This window comes from Quercus robur, chromosome 5 (assembly GCF_932294415.1).
Source record: "Quercus robur chromosome 5, dhQueRobu3.1, whole genome shotgun sequence".
NCBI lineage: Eukaryota > Viridiplantae > Streptophyta > Magnoliopsida > Fagales > Fagaceae > Quercus > Quercus robur.
The window spans coordinates 12,872,611-12,898,044 of NC_065538.1; the positions used below are offsets into that span (position 1 = coordinate 12,872,611).

The following is a 25,434-nucleotide window of genomic DNA, read 5'->3' on the forward strand; positions in this document are numbered from 1 at the left end:
CTTTAAACTCTTTTGCTAGAGAATTGTTGACTAGGCTAGGTTTAGGAATTTGTCAGTTTAATCCCAACACATGGAGATTAGTCGTCTCCATGCAAGTTTTGTGGAGGGAGGTGTTCAAGGGGGATTGTCCTCTTACCGTGGACTAGTTCCTTTATTGTTATAAGCCCTCCAAAATTGCTTTTATCAGTTCATAGCCAGGGGGAGAGATTATAGATTAAACAAGTCTTTAGTCACCTCAGATAGGAACTGGAAGATGAAGTTCTTCTTCGTCTCAAGTTTCTAGGCTGGACGCCTTATTGAGGTTGATAGGGACCCATTTCCTCCTTACACAGGGGAGTTAGGGAACCTTCGTCCTGAAGGTATGCTCATCCTAACTTTGCCATTTATTGTCTTTATTCTCATTTGTAGTTGTTTAAAAATTCTAACCTTTTCTCCTTCGTCTCTCTTTTTGTTATAGGTGTTAGACGACCTCATTTGAGTAGATTTCATATTGAACGTGTTCAAAAAGCTCGTCTATACACTGACAGGACGTTTCATTCTTTAGTGAGTCTTTAGCGTCTTGCCACCTGGGGTTTAGGCCCTGAACCTTCTGTTGAAGCTCTTGCACACGAGATCACCGTCTGTAGACGTAAGTTTTCTCTTTCCCTCCTCCCTTTTATTTATCTATTTGTTTATTATTATAACTGACATCCTTTTAGGAATGGCGACGATGAAGGAAAACAAGGAGAAGGAGGTGATGGACGAGGTAGTTAAGCAGGGGGTGCAATCCCAGCCTCGTCCACTAGTAGGCAAAAAACGAAAAAATATATCATTAAAGGTTGACTTGGGTGATCTCCCAAGTAGGCGTGGTAGGGAGAAAAAACACAGGTCATCCAAGCCTCAAGACGTCCAATCCATTCCTCTCGTCCTTGATCAAGAGCCCCCAATGCAAATACTTGACTCGGAGCCTAAGGACCCTTCATCTAAGAAGATCCCGTCCACAGTCTATGCACCCACCTCGTCTCAGCCTTCTAAAGAAGTTCCTCAACACCTTCTTGGGAATGAGGACTTGGCTTGGGAGAGGTTCACAACGGCGGTGACAGACGCGGATGTGACAGCTTGCTACAACATGTCCTTGAAGGATTTTGAGCACTCTGGTGTTCATGATCTCTTCAAGGTAAGTTAATTTTTTTTTTTAATATATATGTCTCGTCTTTGTCAACGATGCAGAAATATGTATTTGTTTGGTTTTAACCAAATCTTGATCCTTGTAGGCAATGTCCAAGTTCATTGCTGCGTCCAGGCAGACAACTGATTTAGACAAAACAAGGATCCTGCTGGAGAAGAGGATCAAGGAGGTGAAGGACGAGAGCAAGAAGTGGGCTGAAGTGGCTGCTAAGGCTAAGGACGAGGTAAAAGAGCTACGAAACCTTAATGAAGAGCTAAGGACCGACGCCCTCAAGAAGGACACTGGTCTTGACCATCTCCAAAAGAGGAACGACGAGATGAGCGCCCTTCTTGAAAAGGCCAACGGAGACGCAATTGCAGAGTTTCAAGCGTCCAAGCAATTCACTGATCTGCTGGACAAGAACTATGCAGTTGGGTTTGAGGACTTTAGGCTAGACGCCATTGAGAACTTCCTTAACCTTGACTTCAGCTCTATAAAGGTTAACCTTGGTGCAGCTACAAGTTCCCTCATCTAGACAAGCTCAGAGGACATTAATATTGAAGATGATGCTAGTACTCTTCCTCCTCAGGACAAACCTAAGGATAATGCCCCTCCTGCCTAGAGACGAAATTTAAGTGTTGAAGTTTCTTGTACTTTACAACTTTCCTTTTTTTTTTTTTTTTTTTTTAAATGTAATTCAAGTACATTAAGCTTGTCCATGGTTTTAGGATGAGCTACTGAACAATTATTTTTGTTAGGGTGTTTGGACGTTGGTTGTCCGCCCTTAAACAATTACTTGATTTTCTTTTTTACTATTGCATGGACGAGAGCTCTTTTTGATTTTAGCTTCAAATTTTTACTCATCCATAGAAGTAATTCCTTCTTGTTGTACATACATTTTCTTGTCATACTTTGAATTTCACAAGTATAACTCGTCTTTGTGAAATGGCGGTTATCAGCATTACTTGTCCTTAAACTTAGCTGATTTTCACCTTTAATTAAGATAAGACGCAACTTTTCACTCGTCCATAGATTGGATTGTTCTAGTAGGCGTCTTAATCAATAAGTTAAACACCTGCTTATGCATTTCCTCGTCTATGGGTTGGACATGCATTATGCTTTACCTCATCCGTTATACAGACGAAAATCCTTTGAACTTGTTGTTTTGCTCAAGGAAGCTAAGGTTTTACCTCGTCCTTTACTTGGAAGAACATGCCTTTGCTTTACCCTTAGGAAAGCTTATTGAGATTGCATCTCCGCATCCAGAGAATTTTCTCGTCTTGGGCTTTTCAACCTTTTTATGGGTTAAATTGAACAAAAGTAGTATGGAAATCAGGAATTCACACAACATTATGTACATAACATAAATATTGTTCATAGACAAGGCATGCGCTTTAGAAGCTAATGCCTTATAGGGAAATAAATACAAGCCAAACCATAACTTCGTCCATAACTTCAACATAATAATAACAAAGCAATACTAAAAATATGTATATAAACAAGCTCTTTATGTAGATAGACAAGTAAATAAATGGTCTCCAAGCTTTTTCAGAATTATGTTCGTCCAGGTTGGCATTTTACTGGTAGTACCTTTTCAGGTGCTCAACATTCCAAGGATGCTCCAATTTCCTCCTGTCTAGGGCCTTAAAGTAGTAGGATCCTTGTCTCTTACAGTTGATAACTTTGTAGGGGTCTTCCCAATTAGGTCCTAGTTTCCCATGAGCCGAGTTCTTGGTTGCTAAGGAAACCCTCTTTAAGACGAGATCTCCTATGTTGAACTGCCTTGGTTTTACCATTGCATCATATTACCTAGCCATGAGGTTTTTGTACTTTGCTGTCCTGTGCTCTGCATCTGTCCTTACCTCGTCTATTAGATCAAGGTTCAGGCGGAGTTGCTCTTCATTATCCTTATCTTGATACATCATCACCCTGTGATTGGCCATATGCACTTCTACAGATATGACTGCTTCACTTTCGTACGCTAGCCTGAAAGGGGTTTCCCCTGTAGGGGTTCTTACCATCGTCCGGTATGCCCACAAAACACCTGGTAGCTTGTCAGGCCATACTCCCTTTGCCCCCTCAAGCCGAGTCTTGATGATCTTCAACAAGGATCGGTTAGCAACTTCAGCTTGACCGTTTGCTTGTGGGTGGGCGGGTAAAGAGTAGTGATTTTGAATTCCAAAGTGCTCACAGAAGTCTTTAAAAAGTGTATTATCAAACTATCATCTGTTGTCAGATATTAGTACTCTGGGCACTCCAAACCTGCACACAATGTTTTTCCACACGAAATTTTTAACATTTTGTTGTGTGATATTTGCTAATGGTTCCGCTTCCACCCATTTGGTGAAATAATCAATGCCCACCACTAGAAACTTCATCTGCCTTGTGCCCAATGGAAAGGGACCTAAAATGTCTAGTCCCCATTGTCCAAAGTGCCACGGGGCCATCATCGGGGTGAGGTACTCTGATGGTTGCCTGGGGATGTTGCTAAACCGTTGGCATTGGTCCTAGACCTTGACATATGCCTTAGCATCAGCTTGCATATTTGGCCAATAGTACCCCGTACGGACGACCTTGTGGACGAGTGACCTGGCTCCCGAGTGATTGCCACACGCTCCTTCATGAACTTCTCTCAATACGTAGTTCACCTCGTCCGGAGCCAAGCATCTAAGATAAGGCTGAGAAAAACCTCTTTTGTATAGTATCTCATCCATAAGAACGTACCTAGTCGATCTTACCCTCAGCTTCTTGGCCTCGTCTTTCTCTTCTGGAAGTCGTCTATCTTTCAGGTATGATACAATCGGGGTCATCCAATTTCTTCTGCTCTCTACCTATTGTACTTTTGGGATATCTATACTTGGCATATACTGAATCTCATCAAATTTTTCCATGGATTCATTTGCTAAGGCTTCTTTCGCTATGGTATTAGCTTCCACGTTCTCCTCCCTTGGGATTTGAATGAAGTTAGCTTCCTCAAATCTTTTTATAAGGCGCATCACCATATTAAGGTACTTCCTCATCCATTCTTCCTTAGCCTCATATATCCCATTCACTTGGCCCATAATCAACTGAGAATCTCCCAAGACGAGTATGGACTTGGCTTCCACAGACTTAGCCAATTCTAGCCATTTGAGGAGGGCTTCATATTCGACTTCATTATTAGTTGTTTGGTACTGCAAATGAACCTTGTGTTTCAGTTTATCTCCTTCCGGGGATTGTAGAACCACACCAATTCCTCTTGCGTGTCGTGTAGACGAACCATCCACATGGACGACCCATCTCTTACTGTTTTCCGTCTCATCTAAATCATCATAATTTGGGGTAAACTCCGCAATGAAATCTGCCAGGGCTTGAGCTTTTATGGCATGCCTTGGTTGATATCTAATGTCAAACTCACTGAGCTCGACAGCCTATTGGATCAATCATCTTGCAGCTTCCAGTCTGTTCATTGCCTTCTTGAGCGGATGATCTGTCATGACATTAATGACATGAGCTTAGAAATAATGCCTTAGCTTCCTGGAAGTTGTTATCAATGCGAAAGCCAATTTCTCCATTTGTGGATATCGTCCTTTCGCTCCCCTCAATGCCTTACTTGTATAGTACACAGGTCTTTGCACTTTGTCTTCTTTTCTTATCAATGTTGAACTTACGGCATGCGGGGTGACTGCCAAGTACAAATACAACTCTTCTCCCAACACGGACAGACTTAGCAAAGGAGCCATGGTGAGACACGCCTTCAAATCTTCGAAAGCAATCTGACACTCATTATTCCATTCAAATGCTTTTTTAAGAACCTTAAAAAATGGCAAACATTTATCAGTAGCTTTAGAGACAAACCTGTTAAGTGCAGCAACTCGTCCGGTGAGGGACTGGATTTCTTTAGTATTTTACGGAGGCTTCATGTCCAGTATTACTTGAATTTTGTTAGGATTCGCTTCAATTTGCCTATGGGAGACCATAAATCCAAGGAATTTTCCTGATGATACTTCAAAAGCACATTTGCTAGGGTTCAACTTATGTGGTACTGCCTAAGTGTGTCAAATGTTTCCTGCAGGTCGTCTAGATGCCTTCCCTTATCCTGACTCTTCACCAGCATGTCATCTACATAGACTTCCATATTCCGCTCGATTTGCAGACGAAACATGTGGTTAACCAATCTTTGATATGTTGCCCACGCGTTCTTTAAACCGAAGGACATCACCTTATAACAGAACAAGCCTTGACTGGTAACAAAGGATGTCTTCTCTTGGTCTACCTTGTCTATCCTTATCTGATTGTATCTAGAGAAAGCATCCATGAAGCTAAGCAACTTGTGGCCCATAGTGGAATCTACCAACTGGTCAATGTTTGGCAACGAGTAGCTATCCTTGGGGCAAGCCTTGTTTAAGTCAGTGAAATCTACACACATTTTCCACTTGCCGTTTGCCTTCTTGACCATTACTACATTGGCCAACCAATTTGGATAATACACTTCTCGAATAAACTTCGCCACAATTAACTTTCGAACTTCGTCTTTGATAACATTATCTCTCTCAGGGGAAAACACCCTCTTCTTTTGTCGCACTGGCTTGGAGGAAGGACAGACATTCAGACGATGGGTAATGACACTAGGATCTATACCCGGCATGTCCTCATGACTCCAGGCAAACACATCAATATTTTTCTTCAAAAACTGGATGAGGTCCTTCTTAATCTTCTCTTTTAGATCTGCTTCAACCCTAATACACCTCTCAGGGTTATTTTCATCTAAGGAAATTTCTTCCAATGCTTCAGTGGGCTCTACTATAACTCTCTTTTCTTCAATATTCATGGCCTGAACTTGTTCGTCCATGGCCAACATGGCCAGATAACATTTTCTTGCTGCTAGTTGGTCTCCTTGTACTTGTCCTACTCAGTACTCTGTTAGAAACTTGACTAACAGGTGGTAGGTAGATGTAACAGCCTTCCAACTATTTAAAGTTGACCTTCCAATTATGGCGTTGTAGGAGGATGAACAATCTACCACAAGGAAGTTCACATCTTTGGTGATTTGTTGCGGGTATGCCCCCACTACCACTGATAATGAAATAGTGCCCACAGGCTGTACCTTTATTCCACCAAAACCTACCGGGGGGAGTTTACTAAACAGAGCTGGTCTCATCCTAACCTCATTTGCTGAAAAGCTGGATAATATAAAATGTTCGCCTAGCTTCCGTTGTCCACTAGCACTCTTCTGGTTGTGTAGTTAGCAATAAGTAAGGTGATGATGATTGCATCATTGTGAGGGTGGTGAATTCTCTCGGCGTCCTCGTCCGTGAAAGTGATCGCTTGCTCGTCTGTGGACCTTTCCCTTGGTGATTGTCCAGAAAGTTGGATGCTCTGCACCACCTTCAGGTAGCTTTCTTTGACTTGGACGACTAACCTGTTGAACTTCCCCCTATGATAATCCTTATTTCTTCGAGCGGTGGTCGTGATGATTCTTCTATCTTCCCTTTCAATTTCTTGTCCTTGTGGTCTCGTCTAAGGAAATTCCTCAATTTCCCTTGCCTTATGAGATTCTCAATTTGCTGCTTTAAATTAAAACACTCGTCTGTATCATGCCCATGATCTCTATGGAAGCGACAATACTTATTCCTATTGCGCTTATTGGGATCTCCCTTCATTTTCTCTGGCCATTTCAAGGAAGGATCATCCTTGATCTGCATAAGAACCTGCTCAAGCGGCATATTCAAAGGGGTATATTGTTGACTCCGTGCTGAAGAGCCAGGCTTCTTATTATCTTGGTTTTTCTTTTCTTCCATCCGTCCCTTCTTTGGATGAGAGCCTTGCTCGGAATGATGATTGGGGTTTGCTTCTATTCTCTAAGATCGCTTCCTCTTCTTAGCTATGATTGCGTCTTCTACATTCATAAAATTTTGGGCCGAATGGACAAGTTCGGCCATGGACTGAGGCTCTTTTTCATAGAGCTTATGTATGACTAAGTCAGAATTAACCCCGTTATGGAAGGCCGCCAATAAAAGCTTGTCATCTACCTCGTCCACGCTCAGGGCTTCTCTGTTGAAACGAGTGATGAATGACCGCAGGTTCTCATTCTCTCCTTGTTCTATGGTTAACAAGCTGGACGAGGAACGCTTGTATCTTTGTCCCCCAATGAAGTTATTGACAAACAACTTGCTTAACTCTTCGAAAGAACTTACCGAATTCGGAGTTATTTTGCTGAACCAGACTTGTGCCGGACCTTTAAGGGTGGTAGGGAAGGCTCTACACATAATTTCATCAGGGACCCCTTGAAGGTGCATTGTAGTCTTAAAAGTAGCAATGTGATCAAATGGATCACGCGTTCCATCATATGAATCCAGAGAGGGCAACTTGAACTTTGATGGTAGAGGGTGACCGTTGATGGAAGCCGTAAAGGGGGAATCATTTCTGTGGACCAAATCTTCTACAGAATTCGCCCTTCTCATGTTCTCTTTCATTTCTTCCATGACTTTCTTCATTTGGTCTATCTCCTCTTTCAAGTGTGGCACTGTTCATGAAGTGGTACCTCTTAACTGACTTCCAATTTCAGCATTTTCTCTATCATCTTGACTCTGTGTTTGTCCTCCTCCTTCACGCTCTTCATATGTCTGCCTTCTCAGATTAATCTCCCTTCTTAATTCTTGGTTTTGGCGAGTTAACTCCGCCATTGCAGCCACCATAGATTGCACATGTTGGACAGATGATGTCTGCATGACCGGTGCAGATTGGCGATCGTGATGGGGGTTGCTTGAAGCGTCTCTGCTTCCCTGATGGCCTGGGCTAGTAGCCCTCAATTTGGTCCGAACCATTCAACCTTTTGTCACGAAAAAGAAAACTGCAAAACAATCTCTTCCCCACAGACGACGCCAACTGATAATTCCTTGGAAATCAGTAGGCTGAAAGTCTCAGGCGCTGATGATCTTAGGGCTTGATCCTGAAAAAACAAATACTAAGTCAGAGGAGACCGGTGGAGATCGGCCAAAAGTCCTTCGATGGTAAAGTCAGTGGATTTGTGATTCCAAGTAAAAAGGAAGTATTCTTTGAAAAATGTCTCGTCTTTGTCAACGATGCAGAAATATGTATTTGTTTGGTTTTAACCAAATCTTGATCCTTGTCTTGTCTAAATCAGTTGCCTACCTGGACGCAGCAATGAACTTGGACATTGCCTACCGGCCAAAAGTCCTCCGATGGTAAAGTCAGTGGATTTGTGATTCCAAGTAAAAAGGGAGTATTCTCCGAAAAATGTCTGAATGGATCACCTTTTTGTAGATAAATGCTTATATAGTGCACATGAAGCAGTTATTTTATTTTAGTAACTTCTCCTATTGTTGAGGAGTCCAGAAAGCTTGAAAGTAACTAACATAATTGCCATGGTTGTTTGGCCTTATTTTCCCTAACCGTCATTTGGCAACGGTTCGTAGTAATGAACTTCGATCTTTTACTTCAACTCTGGAATAGAGGTATAGTATCCATTCCAAAACTACATAGAATTGGGTGTACATATCACTCGTCCTATGTGTTAAAGGTCGGATGAGCTTGACCAGGACGAGCTTCTCATGTCGCTCGCTAATCTCAATCAGGAGGACCCTTATGGACAAATCTGGAGTACGTTTTCTAGCATCATCAGTATTGACTCCCTTGGTTTAGTCACTTGAGAAATAGCTTTATATTTTTTATTATAATAATCATATTTATTTATATTTCCTTCTTTACAATGACTTGTAATATAATTAGAACTATTTTCTTAAATATTATAACATGTAAGGAGTATTATACAAGATTCTTAAATATAGTTTTTTTATTAAATTTGTAAAATTAACTTATAGGGTATATACGCTGGATATCGACTATAGTTATTACAATGATCCACTAAGAATAAACATGATCTATTATTCATTATTTTAATTATTTTAATTTGCTCCTTTTTTTTCTTGGTGATGGATGTGATAAAGGTTGGGCAGCAGCCAATGCTAAGAAATTGAAGGGCAGAACCATAGTACCTCCAGTTCCTTCACCAGGCGTGACTCGTTAGGGCCTGCTTTCATGGCTATTCTTCATTGGTACTAATGTTTAGTTTGTAATTTGTTCCTTTGATGATACCTCAAGACCTAGTGTATTTTATTTTCTTCTGAATTTTTTTAGGTTTAAAACATCTCTGTGTTGTACTCGAAATTCACTTGTGTTTGGTTTTGTGTGCTCTAAAATAAGGAAATTAAAACGACTATGTATGGTAAACTAAATGGAATGAGTGGTGATGTGTTAAATTAATTTTGTTTTTTTTTTCAAGGGCACTCACCAATTTGAGCTGGCTTATGATCAAGACTTATTTTTTCAATTTTCAAATATAAAATATTGTAAAAGTAAATAAACAAATAAACAAATATAGGAAAATAGGAATATATATAATTAAGATATTAATACAATGTATTTACAATGTAGAGAATCAAAGTACTTCATCTTTCATACTCAAAGTATTTAGTAAGCACGTTGATGTTTGATATAAGCCTTGAACATGATATAATCAAGACAGCAGGATATAAATGAAATACTCTTTTTTTTTTTTTTTTTTTTTTTTTTTTTTTTTTTTTTTTTTTTTTTTTCAGGTTACTATTTAGCACAAATAGATTCATGTTAAAGCGGATCTCACTTTGACACGATTAATAAATAACTCAATTTTCTGTTGACCTTTAGACCTGCTATCAACTTAAAAATGGCTCAAATTATTAATTGTATCAAGACAAGTTCACTCATTTTGACACATACCGTTTAACCAAAATAAAAATAGTTGAAGTAACCTACATGACCTACTCGAAGCCTACATATTTTCTTGGTCACAATCCTTTTTTGGTTGTACGTGGATCCCATGTTTTGACCAATTTGATGTCTTGTGTTTGTGTGAAGGAATTGATAATTTCACATAAATTCACAAATGATGGGATTTTGCATCCCACTATTTAAAATTCCATCATATACCAATGTCTTGATTTGGATATGAAATATATACCCAATGAAATTTCAACACCATATCATGGATCATAATTCAGAAGCTCTCTCTTTGCTATACCCTCTCCTTCTGATCCCACTTCCACCAACCCTTTCCTGAATACAAGAAATTAAATTTTACATTCTTTAATTTTTTTTTTCCACTAAAAAAGAACCTAACAGAAGCTTCAATTTTTGAAAGTATCTCCTAAATCATGGCCATTGACCCCCACAATTTCTGAAAGTATCTTCTGAATCGTGGCCATTGACCCCCACAAAAGGGGCCCTATAATGAATTTACATCTCAATTATGAAAATATTGTGCCCATAAAAGAAATATATATTCTTACATGGAAGAATAGCAACATGATCCAGTCCTCTCCTTTATTATTATTTTTTAATTTTGGCAAAAATTTGTTATTTATCTTTATTACGGATAATATACATATATACATATACACACTCTTTTTTTTATTTTTATTTTTATTTTTTTTTACACACATATATATCATCGTTATCATCATCATCACATTTTTCATCTCATTATTCATCACGGATGATAGTATCATCTTTACTTCTTTATATACGAAATTAATTTAGAGAAGAAATGAAAAGCTATTTTTTTTATATATGTAAAATGTTGTTTGCCTCAAACTTTTTAGCTTATCTAATTTTTAACAAATAATTTAATAAGCAATCAACAAAAAATTGCTTCTAAATAAACACTAATATTGAGATAAATTTCTCTCAAATTGGATAATTAATAAAAACATGTTAAATTACAAAAGTTTCTCTTGAGGTTTTAGGGAATGTCACTTTACCCTAAAATTTAAGAGAAAAGACACATCCCTTTCTTGAGATTTAAAGATAATCACACATTAATCCTTCCATTAATAACAATAGGGTAAATTACAAAATACACTCTACAAGTTTGGGATTGTTTGGATTTTATATCCCAAAATTTCAGAAATTTAATTTTACACTCTAAAATTTGGTTTTGTTAGCATTTCCCTCCCTTTAGTTAGTTTTTGCTTTCAAGTAACAAAAGGATTGCTGACATGTCTCTTTTTTTTTTTTTTTTGGGCCAAATCAGTCCTTAAACCACTAAAAAAATAAAATAAAATTCAAGAGCTGGCTTCTCCAAACAACCCCGTTTAACACAAAATAAAAACACAAAACTTAACTTAGTGAAACTGTCATTACGAATTTACGACACCGTTTCACAAAACATCAACTCAATTCCCAAATCAAAACCTACGAACCAAGCTCCCTAAACACGTACAAACCAATTGTGAACCGAAACCAGCTCCATCGTCGACGGCTTCAAATCAAGTCCAATGCGACGGCCACACTGACAGTGAGCTGCTATTCTCTTTCTCTCCAGCTCTGTTTTCTCTCTTTTTGGAATTGGTTTACTTGAGCTTCATTACAGTTTTTGTTGCTAAAAAGATTTGGATTTTTGGGGTTTTTGTTGTGTATTACTATTTATAGGGCTATGATGACATCCCAAAGGAGATTCCTGATATTGACGCAAGCAATTCCCCCAAGCTTTCCAGGTTGAGGAGACTGAAGTTGTAGTTGTTGTTCCAACACTTGAGCTTGGTTTTGATATAGGTATTGCCCAAGCTGTGTTGGAAGGAGATTCAGACCTTGGAGGAGGGTTGGCAGTTTCCGACCTCTTTTGCTACTCTCATTCAAGATGCCGATCTATTCTTTAGATTTTTCACTCAATTACTTTACTGTTATACTTGGAAGGAAGGTAATAATCTTGCTTGGCTAAATATTTGATTAATTTCCTAGAGTGTTCTGTCTTTCTTTTAAAAAACAAAAATACAAAATGATGTCCTTTTATATTTGAAGCAAGGCATTTAAGGCCTTTTGCGACATTAAGGTCCCGCCTTTGGGACTATTTTAGGTTAATTTAGTACTGAAATTGTAATTATTGCTAAGATAGAATGTTACATTCTTGAAATCTAAGTAGGAATGTGACTAATAAACCAATTAGTCAATAACCTTATATTGCTAGGATGTGCATTTTGGAAAGCCTACTATTGAATTATACATTATTATTATTATTATTATGCTTCCAAGCATGCAAAAATTCAAAACAAACAATGTAATTATATAAAAATAATAATAATAATAAAAAGGTTGCCACAAATGTGACACCCTTTAATCTTAATGTGATAATAATAATTCTTATGCAAATCATAAAGAGATATTCAAAATTTTATTGAATAATTATAGATTAAAAGAGGATTAGTATTTTAAGTAGTCCCTGTCCCATTTACTTGAGTGGATTTGAGGTCCAAGAAGTTTAAGTCGGAGTAACTACATTTTTGGACCAAGTATAGTAGTAAACTAAAAAGAATGAGAATAGTGAGTGGAATCTTGGAAGAAATATCATTCCACACTGATATCATCCCAACACTAGCCCATCCTATCTTTTTTTTTTCTTTTTTTATGGGAATCTTGGAAGAAATATCATTCCACACTGAAATTGAAATACAACAGAGCCAAGAAGGAAGAGATTACATCAAATCATCTCTAAGAATATTCAAAATACAAGGGGGAGGGATTCCTTTCCAAATTTTGGATTGGCCTGAAGATTTAGCTTCTTTTGCCAGAGTGTGAGTTGCTTTGTTGCCGTCTCTTTTCAGGTGATGGAAGGAATAGTGGCTGAAAGTGCTAGACACTACCCTAATGTCCTCAAGGATATGGCCGAAATCGTTGCCAGCAACCCCAACAGATAAGCCAAGGATGATGGATAGTGCATCGGACTCAAAAAAGACCTGGTCAATCTGCATCTCCGAGGCAAAAAGGACTCCATGAAGTAGCGCATATGCTTCTGTAGTTTCAGCAGGGAAACAAGAGGGGAGGACCAAACTAAGAGCACCAATGGGAAAACCCGAGGAGTCCCTAATAACGACTTCGATGCAGGACTTATCACCCCCTGCTTCAGTTGCGCCGTCCACATTGACCTTAAAGAAGCCAGTTGGTGGTGCAGTCCAATAGTTACGGGCAGGGGGGGTGGGATGGGAGAGAGGTGAGCTGAGCATCATTAAAATCCAAGAAAGCTCTTTTGGCAGAATACCAAACCTGGGCTGGCACGATTGCAGAGTCATTGTGAATGGCTTGATTTCTGTTCCCCCAGATTGACCATGGCTTGATTTCTATTCCCCCAGATTGACCATAAGACCATGAAGAATAAGTCCAACTCCCTTAGCATGCCAAAGCCAATGAACTTGGAAGCATGGTCCATAAAAGTCAACATTTGTAGTTGATAAGTTCACTGGGCAGTTAGACCAATAAACCCAGGTTTCTTTGGCGTGGGAGCAAAGGAGCAGGGCATGTTGGATGGATTCCATTTCCTTGTAGGATGGATTCCATCCTATCATCAAAATAAAAGAAGGAAAGAAAATTAAAAATTATTTTTGGTCGTTGGTTTCTTGGAGTTTGTAAGCCCTAGGTGTATTGGATTTAGACCTAGATATTGCTGTTGAGGTTGCATATTCTAGGGAGAATCATGACCTTGTGTTGAACCTTTTGGTGTTTTGGAATATATATTATTTTTGTATATTTTGGAGGCATATGATTTTATAGTTTTGTAAATGTGTTATAAAACTTTGACTTATATTGTGGAGATTTTAGCACATTAGTATTTTATCATGTGAATATTTTGCTTCATTTATGGGAGTGGGGAAAAAAAAAATTCTAACAGTTTCTCTTAATGGTTTATTTTCTCTTACTTTGGACCAATCAATATTTGGGGCATGACAATTCTCAAAAAAAAAAAAAAAAGATTTGGGGCATGGCAATGAATGTGATATAGTTATTATGTGACATTATTACTTACTCTATGAAATTGCCTTTCTCAAAAATAGACAAATCCGAAATCCATTAGTTTAGCTCATAAATCCAGCCCATGTTACTAACTAAATAAGCACTAGGAACAAATTTAAATTGGGTTCGAAAATTTAACTCAAAAGGCCATTAATGTGCCCACGTGCTTGCTAAAAACAGCAAGTGTAGATAACCAAATAAGCCCCATGAAAGCAACACCAAGGCCCATCCGTATACACAAGAGAACCTCAAGGCCATTTGGGGAAATTGGCCAATTAAAGCCCACAAAATTGATATGAGCTAATTAATTAAGGCTCATGGGCATGGCTAGAACAAGTCCAAACTCAAATTGAAGTACTTTTTTTGCTTCCATCACATTCGGACCAAGCTGATTGAGGAGGAGGGAAGCAACTAGCAAAGGGTAGGAGAAAACTTGGAGCAGCAAAATGGAGGGCAAAAGGGTCATTCTTCATCCACTTGGACTTGCTCAAGAATCTCGCAAATGAGCTTGGAACGCATGCATGTCGGATTTTTGGGTCCATGATTGATGTCATGTGTAAGTAGAAGAAGACCCTCATTTTTTTTGATGAACAACGTAAAGAATTTTATTAAAAAGCTGAAGAAGATTAGTACAGTATATAAGCATCTTGGATTTTTTTTTTTTTTTTTTAATTGGCTTTTCCTCCCAATGCAGCAACATCTAGCACATTTTGTTGGAAAATTCATGTGGGAGTAATATGGTTAGTTAAATTTTAAAAAACCCACATTGGATAATTACCACAAAATTGAGTCAATTAGAAAATATAATTGGGTTAAAATTCATAGGTTTAAACTTTTAGATTTAGTATTATCCTTATATATTAGAGAAGATATAGCTGAAAATTAAAATTCGGTTGAGTATTAAAAATTTGATAGCGGCCGAGAAAGCTTTAGTTGCTACTTGTAAAAGTCGTGATCCTTCGATTTTTCTGTGAAGACAAATTGATTACCGTCGGTGACCTGTCAAGGAAGGGGAACCACCCATGCAAATGCAATGTGGACCAAACTCACCTAGCCCCAATCATGGGCTAGCTAATTAGCTCGTATAAACTTCAAGTCAAGATCCTATTATTACTATCAAACAAATATTGCTTCTCTGGAAGATTTTTGGATTTTTCATTGTGTTATCATCTACGTACCGATCAAAGCAAGCTAATTTTCCATTGTATGGGTTCATTTGCATAGACTGATGACTATAGTCAATATGGCCATCAGTCTAGTTACTATACTTTTTGGATTTTTCATTGTGTTATCATCTACGTACCGATCAAAGCAAGCTAATTTTCCATTGTATGGGTTCATTTGCATAGACTGATGACTATAGTCAATATGGCCATCAGTCTAGTTACTATACATTTTGGATTCATGCTAGCCTCCGTTCTTGAATTTTTGTGGTTATTGGAAATTACGTGTGGAATGAGTTGGTTCTTTCCTATTGAAATTGAGCAGTGCGTGGTTTGAAATAAGTGGAAAAGAAGATAGATTTGTTAAATTCTACGAAGTTCCATAAAAAAAACAAATCAACCATTTTATTTTAATCAAACTAGTCAATATCCCGCGCAATGCGCGGTGCATTTTAATAAATTTTATAAAAAATTATTTATGACCTATTGATTTCATGAATACCATTAAGGTTAGTCATAAACTCAAAGTTAACCTTGTCACCTACAAACTTGTTGATTCCTAGGTGTTTTTCTTGTATGATTTATGCTTTATATATAGATTCTATGGTGTTAATTTCTACATTTCTTATGCCACTAAAGTCTCTATCTCCACTATTTCAACACTTATAATTTTTATGTCATTCAAAATAGCTTTTCTTTAATTTCAGAATTGACATTGTAGGAGCATAGGCCCAGGAGCTCATTATGCCTCATTCAAAAGATAAATTAATCCAATTTGAGGAAGAAATGAACGTGCAAGTCATTAATTGACAGCACAACAATGACTTGAACAACAACACAACAGTAGCTACATTGATTTAAGTGAATCAACTAAACTCTTATCATCTTTCTGGTATAAATTTAAATTTTGATTACTTTATTAGGAAGAAATGACACATTGGACTCATCAAAAAAAGAAAAAAGAAAAAAAGAAATGACACATTGGAAGTTGAAATTAGTAAAGAATGAAGTGGAACTTGGGATTTCTATTTCATCAAATGAAGTGGTGATCTATTGAGCTTTGGGAGTTTGGCTCAAAGCCTATATTATCACTAATGGAATTATATCATTAAGAGCACATACACATGAAATTTCACTCAATCATGAGCCTTGAGTGCCAGACAAATGTCTTCAACATGAATTTCTGACCTTACATGAAAATTATGCTGCACATACACATGAAATTTCACTCAACCATGAGCCTTGAGTGTTAGACAAATGTCCTCAACATAAATTTCTAACCTTACATGAAAATTATGCCGCACATTGGATAGTGGCGGCTTTAGAAATTTTTTTTTAGAATAGTTGTTAAAAAACGTAAATTACACAAAATTTAATAAAAATGAAACTTAAATATATAAACATCACAAAAAAAGAAAAAAAATATAAAGTTTTAAAATTTTCTTCTATGAGTTTTCATATTTTGAAATCGTTGTATGATAGCTTCATTATCGATGCTATTAGCTACATTATCTTTGTCAATGTACACAACCAAAATAAGTAAAAATATAAACAAAATGCATCATCCTTTTTTATGATATGTTCCAACTAATTTTTGTATTCTTTAAACTAATTAGGATTAAGATGAAACATTTTCCCATATCCTAGGATCTAAAAGAAAATTATTCAAGTCAATACGAATTTTCTTAGAAAATGAATCTTGCAATACAAGTGAATTCCTTATAAGAATTTTGTTCATAGTGCTAGCAAAAGAGTAAAGAGTAAACTATAAGTTCATTCAATATATTCAACTTAGGCATTCAACTGTTACATCAATCATGTTCTACAAAGTATTCAAGTATTACTTTAGTGCATATGTGTGTGTAGAAAATGTATCAAATAAATTCAACAAATTTAGCTAAAGGCTAAAGCAAACACTAATAGACTAAGTGACTGATTATTTGAAAATGTGTGTTTTTTAGGAAAAAAAATATAATGATTTTAAAATATACCTTTTAAAATCAAAATTTAAAAAATCACAATTAAACATTTGATTTGGGCTTTTGGGCTAATTTGTATGTGTTTGGGCAATTTTTGAAAAGTGCTATATCCACAACATTTTTATAATACTTTCATAACAATCCCTAATTGGTAAGTTGTTATTGGTTCTAATTTGAACTTACCAATGAAAGAATCTTTTTGTTCACTAGTATTAGCTAGTAACAATATGCCACGTAGGATTTATTTGTGAAAATGTTTTGAACATAGCACTTCTCACAATTTTTTGTTTCAATCTTCATTGCATCAAAATTTTATTTTATGGCTCAAATTTTTATTTAGGGTGTTCAAGATTTTTTTAGAGTGGTCAAGAATTATTTCTAGGGTGGTCAGCAACACATATTAATTTAAAATTTAATTTTTTAAGGTATTATATATAAAAAAAAAAAAATCAACTCAAGGCAGTCACCACCCTGATTAACAAGTAGAGCCGCTCCTAACAATGGAAAATATTGCATAATGGATCAATGGTCGACAAGTCAAAAAAAGAGAGCCAGATTCTAGATGATTTTGACATTGATGAATAATCTTTACGTGGTTACTTGAAAGATGGATGTCAAATGAACCTAATGCAACATCTCATCACTTATGTGTGGTGAGCATTGATCTCTGGGGATTTTGCTTAAAGCTTATATTATCACTAATTTAATCATGTCATTAAGAGCACATACACAAGATATTTTACTCCATCATGAGCCTTAGGTTCCAAACAAATGTACTCAACATGAATTTATGGTCTTAGATGAAAATTAATGGTCAATAAGTCACACAACCAAAAAACAAAAGATGTCAATAAATCAAAATTTTGATGATTTAGATATTGATGAAAAATCTCTATGCAGTCGTCAAATGAACCTAACACCACTCTCATCAATTGTGTGTGGTGAGCATTGATCTTTGGGGGTTTGGCTTAAAGCCAATATTATCACTAATTTATTCATGTCATTAAGAGCACATTCACATGATATTCTACTCAATTATGAGGCTTAAGTTCATGAATTTCTAGCCTTACATGAAATTATGTCACAAGGTGGAAAATATTGCATAATGGATTAATGGTCAACAAGTCACCCAACTAAAAAAAAGAAAAAGAAAAAAAGATGTCAATAAGACAAATTCTTAATGATTTTGATATTGATGAAAAATCTCTACGCGGTTACATGAAAGATGATCGTCAAATGAACCTAACACTACATCTCTTCACTTATGTGTGCTGAGCATTGATCTCTAGGGGTTTGGCAAAAAGTATATATTATCACTAATTTAATCATGTCATTAAGAGCATATACACATGACTTGAGATTGTACTCAATAATGAGCCTTAAGTTCCAAAACAATTTCGTCAACTTGAATTTTTGGGCCTACATGAAAATTATGTCAGACGGTGGAAAATATTGCATAATAGATTAATGGTTAACAAGTCACCCAATAAAAAAAAATTTCAATAGTTCAAATTCATGATGATTATGATATTGATGGGAAATCTCTACATTGTTATGTGAAAGACGGTTCTGAAATAAACCTAACACTACGAGTCCATTTGGGAATAATTTATTTAGTTAAAATTAAAAAAAATTTGTTGAAAGTGTAGAAAAATAAGAGTTAAAAGGTAATTGAATAGTACAATAGGACACATGAATAATACTAATAGTACAATGAGACTTATAAATAATACCAAAAAGAATCTACAAAGTTAAATAAATATCTTCCCAAATGGACTCTACATCTCATAACCTTGAGTGGTTAGCGTTGATGCTTGTGGGTCTTGGCTTAAAATAATATAAAAGCACTAGTATCTTGATTATAATATAATAATAAGAAAACTGAGAATGGGTTTCAAGAATGGATCCTACTTCTATCCAGTGGCTGTCACTGGACCGTCAGGATACGAACATGTGTCCAAAACACATGTATGTAATCCAATATGTCTAGTAGCATTGGACAGAAGCCGAGAATCACTATATATATTATGATGAGTTAGTTACAATATACTCACACTTCAGATTTTCTTCCTTCAAACTTCTCTTCCTTTGTTACAATGGCTGCCTCTTTTGCAACTCATCATGTGCTTTTCTTAGTATGGTTCCTTTCCGTTACCTTCAGTTTAAGCTTCTTCTTCTTCAAAGCAGAGTCAATCTCAAGTGTCTCTTGCAATGAAAAAGACAAGCAAGCCCTTCTAACGCTCAAACGTGGTCTCACTGATCATGGACGCGTCCTGTCATCCTGGTCTGACCATAAAGATTACTGTATGTGGGACAGAGTTTTCTGTGACAATAAAACTGGCCGAGTCTCTAAGCTCCACCTCAATTATCCAATGAGGTTAGGCGGTGAGATTAGTGGTTCGTTGCTCCAATTAGAACATTTGAATTACTTGAATTTGAGTTACAATGACTTTAATTGTACTCCGATCCCATCTTTCCTTGGTTCAATGTACACTCTCACACATCTTGATCTCTCAGGCGCTAACTTCTGTGGAATCATTCCTCATCAACTTGGGAACCTTTCAAGCCTTCGCTATCTGTCTCTTGGAAATAATTCTGACCTTCATGTAGATAACCTTCGTTGGATGTCTGGTCTCTCTGCCATTCAATACCTTGAACTAAGTGATGCTGACCTTCACAAAGAAGTTGATTGGCTTCAAATAATGAGTAAGTTCCCATCTCTTTCACAGCTATACTTGGAAAATTGTCAGCTTGATAGCCTGAATCCATCTCTTGGATTTGTCAATTTCACGTCTCTTCGATTCCTTCATCTTTCTGGAAATCATTTCAATCATGAGATACCTAATTGGTTCTCTAATCTCAGTACAAGCCTCTTAGGGCTTGCTCTGTTCAACAATTCTTTCAAAGGCAATATACCGCCTAGCATTTTCAATTTAGAGAAATTAGAATATCTATCCTTGTGTCTCAATAAGCTAACTGAACAAATTCCAGAGCCGTTAGGCCAACTTAAGCATCTAACGTATCTTGATCTCGGAATTAATTCTTTAAATGGTCCTATACCTTCTTCCTTTGGGAATTTATCTCGTATGAGAATATTATGCCTCAACCAAAATCAGTTGAATGGCACCATTCCAAACAGTCTTTGGCTTCTCTCTGAGTTAGAGATGTTGTATGTCGGAAAAAATTCTTTAATAGGTACCGTAGATGAAGGGCATTTCCAAAGACTCTCAAAATTAAAGCATCTCTATATGTCTAAAACACGTTTGTTCTTTAATTTCAATTCCAATTGGGACCCCCCCTTCCAACTTGACTATGCCTCCATCAGCTCAATCAAGATAGGTCCTAAATTTCCTTCATGGCTACAATCACAAAGATCCCTCAGTTTTTTAGATATGTCCATGTCAGGAATTTCAGGCAAAGCTCCGGGTTGGTTCTGGAATTGGACTTCAAACATTACAGTTATCAATCTCTCTAACAACCACATAGAATGTGATGTATCAGACATTTTTTTGAGTTCTACTGTCAAAGTGCTCAATATAGCTAACAACTCATTTTATGGACCCATTTCTACTTTCTTATGCCAAAAGAAAATTAGAAAGAATAAATTAGAGATTTTAGACGCATCAAACAATCTCTTATCAGGAGAACTTTCTCACTGCTGGAAGTATTGGCAGTCTTTGATCCATTTAAACTTAGGGAGCAATAATCTAGTAGGTAGAATTCCCTACTCCATGGGGGCTTTAGTTAACCTCCAATCATTGCGTTTACAAAACAATAGCATCTATGGAGATATTCCTTCATCATTGAAAAAGTGCTCAACTCTGAGTCTCATTGATATGGGTGAAAATCATTTGTCCATCATACCACTATGGATTGGCGAAATGACAAATCTTGCAGTTCTCCGTCTAAGATCAAGTGAATTCAAGGGTTATATACCTCAACAAATATGCCAACTTTCTTCTCTTAGAGTATTGGATCTTGCCAATAATAGCCTATCAGGATCTATACCAAACTGCTTGAAAAATATTAGTGCCATGGCATTACCAGATCCCGATGTTATTTCTTCCGATGTTATTTCATTTTATTATATGCCTTATACATGCTCATATATACATTTATGCTATATTGAGCATGTTCAGTTGGCTCCCAAAGGGAAAGAAATGGAATACAAAGAGAACCTTAAATTAGTTAGGCTCATAGACCTTTCAAGTAACAACTTGTCTGGATCAATCCTTGCTGAAATTTCTGATCTTTCCAAATTACGTTTTTTGAATTTGTCTCGAAATCATTTGATGGGAAAGATACCAGAAAAAATTGGGAGTATGAAAGAGTTAGAGTCAATTGATCTCTCACGAAATCATTTATCTGGTGAAATTCCTCCAAGCATGTCTGATATGACATTTCTTAGTCTCTTGGATTTGTCATTCAACAACCTCTCGGGTAGAATTCCTTCAAGTACTCAGCTTCAATCATTTGATGCCCAGAGTTACATTGGAAATCCTCAGTTATGTGGTGATCCTCTTCCAAAAAGCTGCACAATTGAGGAACAATCTTTGAATAGATCACCAATTGGCAATGTTGAAGATGATTCTAAAAACTCCAGCTTCTACATTGGTATGGGAGTTGGATTTGCAACTGGCTTTTGGGCAATTTGCGGAGCTCTCTTCTTTAATAGGACTTGGAGGCATGCTTATTTTAGATTTGCCGATGAAATAAAAGATTGGATTTATGTGACTGCAATGAGAAAGATGAATTTATTGGAAAAGCTAAGAGTCCACCTTAGTAAGTGAGGCATCGTTATCTAGCCAAAAGGTATTGCTTCAAGTTATATGTCCTTAATATTGTTTTTTTCATGTTGATGTTGTAGTCAACTACTTTGAATATACAATTTAATTCATAGCTAAATGTGATGGTCATTTGGATTTTATTTCACTAATATGACATAACTTTAGCCTTGGTTTATATTTCGTTTAAAGACATTTTTCTTTTAAGAGGTAGATAGTAGGGGAGGGGGAGGTGTGGCTTGAGCTGTAGACATAGAGTACTGCAATAGATACCATTACTGTTGGGCTACCACTAAACTTTGTTTAGAGACATTTGAAGCGGATAAAGAGGGAACTCATTGAAATACCCAAAATAGGAACAAAGTGGTACTATGACAGACTCATATACATAATACATCAAATATGTAGTGTAGAATTTTATTTATTTATTTATAATTATTATTATAAATAGGATGCAAAGCATGAGTTATAACCTCATATGCTGTAAGCTTCAATTCAATTGGAGGATTTACTAGTAGAATATCAAAGAGGTGGACTTAACATGAATTCTTAGAATTTCAACATGATGTATTTTGAATTGAGGTTAAAGAAGAATTATTATACTCACATCACTATTATTGAAAATTGCAATTCATTTAAGGAAGAATTATTTCTCCATCAGCATTAATTCAAAGTTCTGGTCACTAAACAAAAAATTGTGCTTCCTGGACTCATTGATTTATTTCGCAATGACTTTTCAATTCCACAAACTCCAAGAGGCCCTCAATTGAGCCAAATCTATGACCGTTACTGAATTGAATTGGGTTTTTGATAACAATATTAATCATAAAGTTTAAAACTTCCTTTCATTTATGCAATGTTTTCTTATCTTCTTCTTCTTTATTTTTTTTTTTGGTGCTTTTGTATGACCCTTTTGCTCTTTCGCAAACGATATTCACAGGCTGTGAAAACTATTGCAATCCAAGACATTTACAAGTTGAAGCAGACATAAATATATTGTTTCTATATGACAGGTCAGTGTAACTATAACTTTGTCGTCTGAATTATCTTGTTTGTTACCTCTGCATACGAACTATATGTGGCTATTGCCTATTGGTACTAGCCAATTTCACTAAGGATGTTGTTTGTATTAATGTGCAAAGATAGGGACCATATCAGTAGTGTAGACCATTTGATTGGTTTTTATTAGCCTCTTGAATGAGTTTTTTACCCAATTATTTTGATATACATGCTTATGTTTGAAGTAGTAACTATATGGAGTTTGATGTTATGGTCAAATTAATTAAAGCAAATTAATGCAAGGAAATGACACACAATCAGACAAAGAAATAATGTGCCAAACATGAAAAAAAAATGATGACAAGGGAGTGACTGGTTGAGCTTTGATGATTCTGACAGCATTTATTTGATGGGAATATGCTACAAGGAAGCTAAGTAGGCTGGTGCGCTACTAGAGGTGCCAAGTGAACCATAGAAGTTCTTCCGGCAATGATTTCCTTGGGGAGCTCACTTGGTACATGCAGTCTTCCTTCTCTGTGTGAATGGTTTTCTTGTTTCCTTCCCCCTTAATAACCATTAAGTAAGCATGTGTTGCAGTGAGTTGGGTTATAGAAGTTTTTTTTTTTTCTTCTTTATAAAAGATGGAAAAGTTGGGTTATAGATTTTGTTCTTCTACAATTAAGTAAAGAATTTATATTGTTCATTTCAAATTGATGATAACCGCTAGTAGTTCCTAAGATCTCATGATATCCATGAGATCTTGGGTTCGAAATCTCATACTTGCATCTTGTGGTCACCTTCATAGGATTCCTCCTTGCAATAACCTGGTGCATGTGGGATGAGGGGATTGAATACACTCGAGGGAATAGTTAGAAATACGAAGAGGTTTGGACACTCTCATTTGTTTAAAAAAAAAAAAAACGGTTGCCTATTATGGCATGTACAATAATTTTTCAAGCAATAAATGAATTACCATTTTGAATATTCTTTTCAATTTTTTTCTTCAGTAGTTTGTTCTCTTGCTTAAATTTTTTTTTTTTTTCTTCAATTGTTTGGTCTCTTGCTTTGTTATCAATGAATTGCAGTTAATGTGTTCTTGGCAAACTCATTGGCTTTTACTTTTGCATCACTATTTTATTTGTTTTGACTTTTCCAACTTTTTTGTGTTTCTAGCATGAGTCTTTGCTGTTCTTACGGTTTCTCTTTTGATGTATATGCAGGGGGCATCTCATGGATTTGTTAAGAACTTTATTTGGGTTCTTACTGCCTTTAAAGAACAATTGTAGATGGTGTAAACCTATTCTTCCTATGTGCTTTCTACCTATTTTTGACCATAGCTATCATAGGAAAATGTTCTACAAGAAGTAGTAGAAAAGATTGCGTCTTGGTGGTAGTTTCACTGTGTTGTGCTCTTCGTAGCATTGGTTATTTATTTATGGGTTTATGGAATCTAATGGCCAAAAATGATGAATTCAATCATATGAGCTGGTTGGTTTACTTTGTTAGAGGACTGTTTTAAATCTGTTTTACACTTTCCTTGCTCTCTCAATGGTCCAAATTGATCAGTCTTCTAAACTCTTTTTGGTGGGCATTCTCTTTTGTATTGATTTCAATTCTGAATGTTCAAATTCTACTAAGAACATATAGCATTGAAATTTAGTGGCAGTCTGCCAAAAGCAGTTAAAGCTTTCTAGCTTAGGAAGGAGAAGGCACTCAACTGTGGAGATAGTGAATTATATTGCAGTTGATGCTTATAGAATGGGTGAATTTCCATGGTGGTTCCATTCATCATGGAGCTTTGTACTGCAACTTTTCCTAGCCATTGGCATTCTTTTATGGGTTGTGGGTCTTGGTGCACTTATAGGTCTAGTTCCTCTTCTCGTATGTGGACTCCTTAACGTGCCTTTCGCAATTATGCTACAGAAGTGTCAAACTCAGTTTATGATTGCCCAAGATGAAAGATTGAGATCCACTTCCGAGATCCTAAACAGTATGAAGATCATAAAGTTGCAATCATGGGAAGATAAATTTAAGAATTTGATTGAATCTGTCTGCAAAAATGAGTTCAAATGGTTGGCTGAAACTCAGTTTGCAAAGACTTATGGCACATTGTTGTATTGGATGTCTCCAACCATCATTTCTTCAGTGGTCTTCTTGGGATGTATTATTTTTGGAAGTGCCCCTCTAAATGCTAGCACCATCTTCACAGTCCTTGCATCATTGAGGAGTATGGGAGATCCTGTGAGAATGATACCAGAAGCTCTTTCTTCTTTGGTCCAAGTGAAGGTATCTTTCGATCGTCTCAATGCTTTTCTGCTTGATGATGAGCTGAAAAATGAAGAATTAAGGAGAATCCCCTTTCAGAAGTCGGATAAGAGTGTAAAGATACAATCAGGCAATTTCAGTTGGGATCCTGAAATAATGATTCCCACTCTAAGAGATGTGAACTTGGAAATAAGATGTGGGCAGAAAGTTGCTGTTTGTGGTCCAGTTGGGGCTGGGAAATCATCACTTCCCTATGCTGTACTAATGGAGATGCC

At 36.6% G+C, this 25,434-nt stretch overlaps 2 protein-coding genes and 1 long non-coding RNA gene across 7 annotated transcripts in view; 2 read left to right on the top strand and 1 right to left on the bottom strand.

The window, feature by feature from the left end:
• Positions 1–25,434, top strand: part of LOC126725183 (ABC transporter C family member 8-like) — a 67,669-nt gene that overhangs the window by 30,354 nt on the left and 11,881 nt on the right. The gene's annotated exons all lie outside the window — the stretch shown is intronic.
• The window catches only part of LOC126725187 (uncharacterized), a 60,752-nt gene that overhangs the window by 26,099 nt on the left and 9,219 nt on the right, over positions 1–25,434 (bottom strand). The gene's annotated exons all lie outside the window — the stretch shown is intronic.
• On the top strand, positions 19,047–24,399 carry LOC126725186 (receptor-like protein EIX2). 4 transcript variants are annotated; one of them, XM_050429733.1, is made up of 5 exons: positions 19,047–19,508; positions 19,629–21,923; positions 22,836–22,908; positions 23,294–23,408; positions 24,115–24,399. In XM_050429733.1, the coding sequence occupies exons 1-2, from the start codon at positions 19,208–19,210 to the stop codon at positions 21,899–21,901; spliced, it is 2,574 nt and encodes an 857-aa protein (XP_050285690.1). In that variant the 5' UTR covers positions 19,047–19,207; the 3' UTR covers positions 21,902–21,923; positions 22,836–22,908; positions 23,294–23,408; positions 24,115–24,399. The 4 variants fall into 4 exon arrangements, with proteins under 4 accessions (XP_050285690.1, XP_050285691.1, XP_050285688.1 ...); XM_050429734.1 differs by having other exon boundaries at positions 19,047–19,496; XM_050429731.1 differs by having other exon boundaries at positions 19,048–21,923.

Coding starts and splice junctions, on each gene's coding strand:
- LOC126725186 (XM_050429731.1), top strand. CDS start 19,208: ATGGCTGCCTCTTTTGCAACTCATCATGTGCTTTTCTTAGTATGGTTC.